Raw genomic sequence first — 7,279 nt, 5'->3', positions numbered from 1 at the left:
GACTGTGACTCAATGGCTTGCAGTGCTACGCAGCATCCTGGAGACCTGAGATCGATTACGCTTCAGCTGAGAACTCCTTCCATCTCGCTATAAGCGTAATATGCCTTCTCACGGGGATCATGTTTCGCCTTGTGCGAGACCGAACAGCCACTTGCCTCAAGGAACCACTCTATTGGGCCGTCCAAGTTTGCTTTGCTTCTATTGTTTCGTTTGCTTTTTTGTGCATTTTATTTATTTAACTTTTAACTAGTGTTCATTGCATGTTTAAAAAAATGGTAGTATAAACAAATTGTTCACACAACTTTTGGAAAATGTTAGTACAATTAATAAAACATTGTTCGTCACATTTAACAATTGGTCACATATTTTTTAAACATGTTTCATGTCATTTTAAATAATGTTTATAAATGTAACAAAGTATTTGCATAATACAATGAACCAGTATCATGCCATTCAAAATATTTTCATGGTTTTTTAAAAAAAATGAGCGTCCAAAAAAATATCATAACATTTTTTAAAATGTTTATACAACGAAAAAAAATGTCTGTGTAGTATAAAAAATGTTTTGCAGATTTAAACAATGTTCAGTGTGTATTTAAGAAATACCTAGCATGTATGCTAAAAAATGTTCAAAACATGTATTTGAAAAAACTGTACATCATGTATTTAAAAAAACGTTCAACATGTATCAAAAATATGTTTCACTTGTATACTAAAAAGTACAACGTGTATTGAAAAAATAGGCATGTGTTGAGAAAAGGCAAAAAATGAAAAGGGAAAAGACAAAAAGCAAAGAAAACCGCTGAATAAACATTGAAAACTCAGGGCCGAACCTTTTTTCCTCTGTTCATGCAATGACTCTCTCGACCATGAAAAGACGGTAAAGGACGCCACCCCTCCCTCTCATTCTCTGAAGACTTCTTCACTCCCAGTGACCAACTACTTTCAGGAGCAGCTAAGAAAAGAACGACAGTTAGGTGAGAACAGTGACTAGCTCCTATGAATGTAATTGATCTAAAAAAGCAATAGACAGATCGTGTGCCCCCTAATTACACCCATATACTTGTATAGAAATTACATGACAAATTGTGCATTCACAAGGTGCCATGTACCACAATGTGTAGCCTCATTGATCAACTTATTAAGCAAACGACATGTATCATCCATAGCGTTGTATGTTTGAGAAATCTAGTAAGCATTGATGAGTTTAGAAAATCTTTTGGTTGTAATTTTGATGGATCACAAGCACAACAATATGCACACTCCAAGTAAGTATTGATTAATTTTAAAAAATTGTGTTGGATTAAATACATATTAATGTGTTATTATCATGTTACTCCGTGCTATCCATTTTGACTTTTGTAGTACTACCGGTTGATCCTAAAGCGTCTGGACCACGTTTGCCGTCCATCTATGTCTCATCCATGTATTTTGTTTTCGCAACACTCCTGATAAATATGAGTATTTAACAAAAAAAACTACCACATTTCATGGAAACGTTCCTACAAACTACTACTTTATAAATTTGTGCCGAAAACTATCATTTTCTCACTAATCCTTGACTAAAAACTACCATGTCTGAAAAGAGCCTGATTTGCCTCCTTTAAACGTGTTTCTGACTGGTTGGGCCCACACATAAGCGTTGACGTGGCACATTAGCCAAATCCGTTAGATTGGCCGTTATGACATGTGGGGCCCACATGCATGCCAGTCTCCATAAAGAAACAAATGTATCTTTTCCCCAAAAGAAGATTCTGAATCAAGATCTGGTTAGAGCCGCCTGAGCTCATGAGCGGCCTCCCATGGCGCATCTCTCACGGGGCAGGCAGTTGGTGGTCGCTGCCGGCCCATGGGGCGGTGATGCACGACGTCTCCTCCCAGTCGAGCGGAGGCAGCGGCGCAACGGGGTGACGGGGGCGAAGATTTTGGCCGGATCCGGCGAGGAGGCAGGGCAGCGGAGGTTGGGAAGGCAGATCCAGTGGCGGAGATGCATCGGCATTGAGCAGGTGCGGTGGCGCGACGGAGGCATCTCTGTGTAGAACGGAGGAGAGAGAGAGGGAGGTTAGGCGAGGGAGGGCCAGAACGATGGGAGAGAGATGGAGCGGTGGAGACGTTCCTAGCGAGGCGGCGGTCTCCTAAGGGTGGCGGCGAGGGGAGGGGGGGGGGGTTGTGTGGAGGAGGCGAGGAGCTAGTCATGGCCGCCGCCGCGCCCGGGCTCGAGCTCAGACATGGTCGTGCCTCCATGTTCGATTTTTTTTCTGAGTTGAATGGGCCACTGTCAACAGGTAGTCTAACTCCTAATTAGTTTAGGTTTAAGTCAATGACTAATTTTATAAAAAGTTTAAAACTAAAAGATTTATTGAGACTGACATGTGGACCCCACATGTCATAACGGTCAATCTAACGGAGTTAGGCTATTGTGCCACGTCAGCGCTTACGTGTGGGCCCAACCAGTCAGAAACACGTTTAAAAGAGGCAAATCGGGCTCTTTTCAAACATGGTAGTTTTTAGTCAAAGATTAATTAGAAAATGATAGTTTTTGGCATAAATTTGTAAAATGGTAGTTTGTAGGAATGTTTCCACGAAATGTGGTAGTTTTTTGTTAAATACTCGATAAATATAATGGCATTAATACCCAGGAAAATGCCAACGGTGATATAGTCAAAACCATCTGTTGCCGTGTCCAGGACGTTCACTCTTGTCCGTGGGGTGCTACCTTTCTTCACACAGTCAAGGGATATGTTTACTTTACACAGATGAACCAAACAGAATATGGTTTATCAAGTCCGGAGTTGTTACACTATGTTATCTGATTCCATTTACGTTTACGTTACCACTCCTCAAAACAAACACCTTCTTTGTGTCAAAGTTATCAGCCACTGTGATTGGGACTCCGATTTCTTTCAACACTCTACACCAACCCACTCAGGGCGGCCTTACTTTTCCAACAACACTACATAATAAATAACCAAGTCCGGTTTCTTTAATCAATCCACTCGACTAGATAAGAGCAAGGATAATATTGGCTATATCTAATAGCCAACATATGTATAGTAGTTACCTATATAAATGTAGTACTCCCTCTCTTCTAAATTAAGTGTTGTGGTTTTAGTTTAAATTTGAACTAAAACCACGATACTTATTTTAAAACGGAGGAAACATTTACTAATACATGATTTATCTTACACTCTCAAAAAGTTTTTTTGGAGCCGTGATGCACGCGACTCTTAATCTGTATCCCGCTTCTTTCGTCTCTCCTCCAACTCAGCAAAATATAATACCTAAACTCTTATAACTTGCTTACATCATCTTATTATAATTTCTCTAAGCGATTAGTTTTTTTGCTTCCTTGCATTCTCGATTGGTGCGTGATGGGCGAGGCGGTGGGGAGACCACGTCGTTATTTTTTGCTTCCTTGCTTCTCTGCTACGTTTAACATGCGAGCTACACAAAGAATAAATTTATGGATTTTAAAAGTGAGTGGTGGATGTACTAAAAGCCACGAATTTGTTGACCTACACAAAAAAACAAACTCATGGGTTTTAATGGCGAACAATGCAAGCGCTACAAATCAACAGATATGTTGTGTTTTTCTTTTGTGTAGCTCAAATGTTATAATATCTCCAATAAATAAATTTATACGCATGTAGAATTCGTTCATACGTTCATGTGGAGTTTTTTACGAATACTTTTAAGCTCACACTTTTGTTTTTTTACAAACGACCCAATGGAGCCCAAGCTCTAAAACGAATTTCTTGGAGTGTACTTACTGCTCTCAATAAAAGAGGAGCCGGTAAAATATTCAGAGGTATTGATCGATATGCGTGGTACATAGTATGTGTGTATGTCAATTTCTTACACCAGTCAACCAATCACTATGGTTTCTGTGATAGTAACACATGACTGCAGTTCAAGTGGAATTGCTAACCAATCACTTTCAGTCTTTCACCAGTAGCAATAGCACGCCATGTTGTTATCTCTCTCTCTCCCTCTGTCTCTTTTTTCTCAACCAATCCCTTTCACCAGGAGCAATAGCATGACCGCTCATGCGGGGTTGCAAGATCTATTTAGTCCCCCCCCCCCCCCCCCCCCCCCCCCCCCCAACACACACACACGAAACACGAAGAAACAACCCAAGATGGAGATGGTTGTCACTGCGATTGCAGGTGACCTAGTTAACCGGTTCATATCCTTCTTGATAAAGAAGCACGAGAGCCATGCAAATCTAGAGAAGAAAGTGGAAAGGCTACAACAGCTGCTTCTTCGAATTCACATGGTCGTCGAGGAGGCTGAGGGGCGATACATCACCAACTCCAGAATGTTGCTTGAGCTCAAGAGGCTTTCAGAGGCCATGTACCAAGGTTACCATGTCCTGGACACCATCAAGTACAAGGCCCTTTGCAGCACAAGGGACGAAAAGAAGGTTAGCAGCAGCTCCAATGCCTTGTCGCTCACGAATTCTATCAAGTGCTTTCATACCAATTCTACCAACTGCTTTCATACCACAAGGAGCACTACTACAATTTTTCATGACCTTGATAGTGTATTGGAGAACTTAGAAACCATGGTTTCTAACATGACAGAGTTTGTCGTGCTTGTTGGAGGATGTGAGCGCATGCCTCGTAGCCCTTACGACACGTACCTCTACATCGACAACTTCATGTTTGGTCGTCAAGTAGAAAAACAGCAAATCATGAATGTTTTGCTGCAAGAAAATATTCCTCCTTTCGCTCCAACTGTTCTTCCGATCATCAGCACCAATAGAGTGGGCAAGAAAACTCTAGTCGCGCATGTTTGTAACAATGATAGAGTTAGATCACACTTCTCTTTGATCTTGCGTCTGAAAGGGGAAAGCATTCACAAAACTGAGCATGGAGCTTTCGTTCCAACTGGGAGGACTTTGGTTGTGCTTGAATTTACTTCAGACATAGATGATGTTAGTTGGCAAAAGTTTTATTCCACAACTAGACGTATGGGAAAAGGAAGCAAGATCATCATCATAAGTAGGATCGAGAGTGTATCGAGACTCGGAACCATAAGGCCGATGCACTTAAACAGCTTGTCGCTGGAGGAGTACAGTTACCTCTTCAAGGTCCTTGCATTCGGAAGCACAAATCCAGATGATCACCCCCGGCTATCATTGGTAGCGAGTGAGCTAGCTGTGTTGATGGGAGGTTCGCTCGTGGTAGCAAATGTGTGCGCCGATATCTTCAGAAAGAACCAGAATCTTCAGTTCTGGCAACATATCCTCAACAAGTACAGAAACTTTCTGGCGAACAATTTCTCGGTGTTTTGTGAACATCCAAAGCTTCTCATCGAGAGAGATCGCCCAGTGGATATATCAAAACTCGTGTCATCGACCTCTGCTCCGCTTCGCCTCATGCCACCGCACTGCGAAGACGACGATTCTACGAGGGATTTGCCCAAGGTGAGGTATGGGGACCTGATCGCCGGCTCCGTTGTTCCGCCGAGGGAGAAGTTTGAGCTAGTAGGTTGGGAGTCGCGGATACCGCCATATAAGAAGTATGTCAATGTTGCTATGTTCTCTGGTGAGGTGAATGTTTCGGAACATGTGGTCTCACCTTGTAAGAAGCGCATACGATTTAGTTAAAGAATGTGGTTTTCTTCATTAGATGAAGTTGAGATGACAATGAGCTATTGTAATTTTGTACAGATCAATCTAAGAGTGTAGCCTATATGGCATGACCAACTCGCCAAGCTTTGATGGCCAATGGTAGGCCCGAATTTGTTAGCCATGCAAAGAAGATTAATTTCTTCAACCTGTATGAGCACACCATGTACCATGATTTGCAAGCTCTTATTGGCACTTGGCAGTCTACACAATAGAAAGTATCTCATATGTTTTTAGCAAAGTGAAAAAATAAATATCAAAGTAACGGTTTTGGTAAATATATTTCACCCGTGTCACTCTAGGGGAAAACGGTCAATTCTTACCCCTGTTGCTAGGTACTGCATAGTAGTTTCATGCACAACCACACCTCAATGCTAATTTAAAAAGAGGGTTTTATCATGGCGTTAAAGTAACGATATCATGGCAATGACAACAAATACGAAGTGTTGAACCCGCTCGCACAAAAGCAGGACCAAATCAAGAAACTAGAACCTAGGGGAGAATGGAGCTCTCACAGCGATTAGCGACTAGTGGCCGTTGGATAGTTTTGCTTGATGCGATCCGGGCCGTCGGATCAAGCCACCGGATGACCTCGGCTGTCGGATCGAAGAGGAGGCACTATTGCAATGAATAGTTTCACTCTTCACTGAAAAAATCTCGTGCCACCGTCATTATTTTCATGCCACGCCGAGGGTGTTTTCGTCTTTTCACATGTAGGTATATATAGCAACATCTCCCGTAGAGACCTAGCCGCCTCCTCCTCCCTCTCCTCGCGCGGTCGCGCCTCCCTCCGAACCCTCGATCCGCGCCCGCCTCCCTGCCCCACGCCGCCATCATCTCCGCCGGCGCCCGCCTCCTCTGCCGCCTCTATTGTATTTAATTGGAGAAGAGAGATAGAGAGAAAATTGAAAAAAGTTATGAACTTATAGACAATCTTATAGCCAGCTCTATTGTATAAGTAGTTAATGGCTAATTTTGGATGACATGCCATGTCCATATAGCCAGCAGCTGGCTATACTATTAACCATGCTCTTACTAGTATTTTCCCCCTCTCCTCTCTATCTCTTTCTTCACATTTATTGCATTTACCTAAAAATGAGAATATAACTAGGCTCTTGTATTAGAGCCCACTCCCCTTACTTTTTCACATCTCTCTTCTTCACATAGACAAAAGTGCTATGTACGTGGCTATAAGCCCACTATTGTACTTACTTTAATCTAAAGAAAAGCAACCTAAGCTTAGTGATGAAGTGTAACTCACTTGGATGGCTCCCTCCCCCTCCTTTTCAGGGAGCAGCCAACCCCTACCGCCACCATCACACCTGAATCCACAACAACTCCATCGTCCCCATCACCTTTCTATATGAATCAGACTACTTCCGCTCATCTCAGGTTGCTCTCGAGACCACACTCGCGATCGGCAACGCCATTGGAATGGACTTCGAAGAACATATACACTACCGCCATGGCGTCCTGATCCACTTCCCTGAATCAAGCGCTGATGCCTGTAGGTTGTGTGTCTCCTTGTCGTTCAGCCATGTGTGGCTGAATGAGACCTTGGTCGCTGCCTTGCTTCACGCGGTCCTCGGTGACTCAGCCCCTCCTTTTGCCGTCGTAAAAATCAACCAGATCAATTTCACGTTCTTA

The 7,279-nt window shown here is 42.8% G+C and overlaps 1 protein-coding gene across 1 annotated transcript; it reads left to right on the top strand.

Annotated features, from left to right (window-relative positions):
• Positions 1–4,138: 4,138 nt before the first annotated feature.
• On the top strand, positions 4,139–5,611 carry LOC109761906 (putative disease resistance protein RGA4). The gene has a single exon (XM_020320717.1). The coding sequence runs from the start codon at positions 4,139–4,141 to the stop codon at positions 5,609–5,611; it is 1,473 nt and encodes a 490-aa protein (XP_020176306.1).
• Positions 5,612–7,279: the final 1,668 nt, after the last annotated feature.

This window comes from Aegilops tauschii, chromosome 6 (genome assembly GCF_002575655.3).
Source record: "Aegilops tauschii subsp. strangulata cultivar AL8/78 chromosome 6, Aet v6.0, whole genome shotgun sequence".
NCBI classification, from domain to species: Eukaryota; Viridiplantae; Streptophyta; class Magnoliopsida; order Poales; family Poaceae; genus Aegilops; species Aegilops tauschii.
Note: the sequence above shows the minus strand (reverse complement) of the source record. Positions and strands in the feature narration are given on the sequence as shown.

What these genes read in the sequence shown, in the direction of transcription:
- LOC109761906 (XM_020320717.1), top strand. Translation starts at nt 4,139, where the DNA reads ATGGAGATGGTTGTCACTGCGATTGCAGGTGACCTAGTTAACCGGTTC.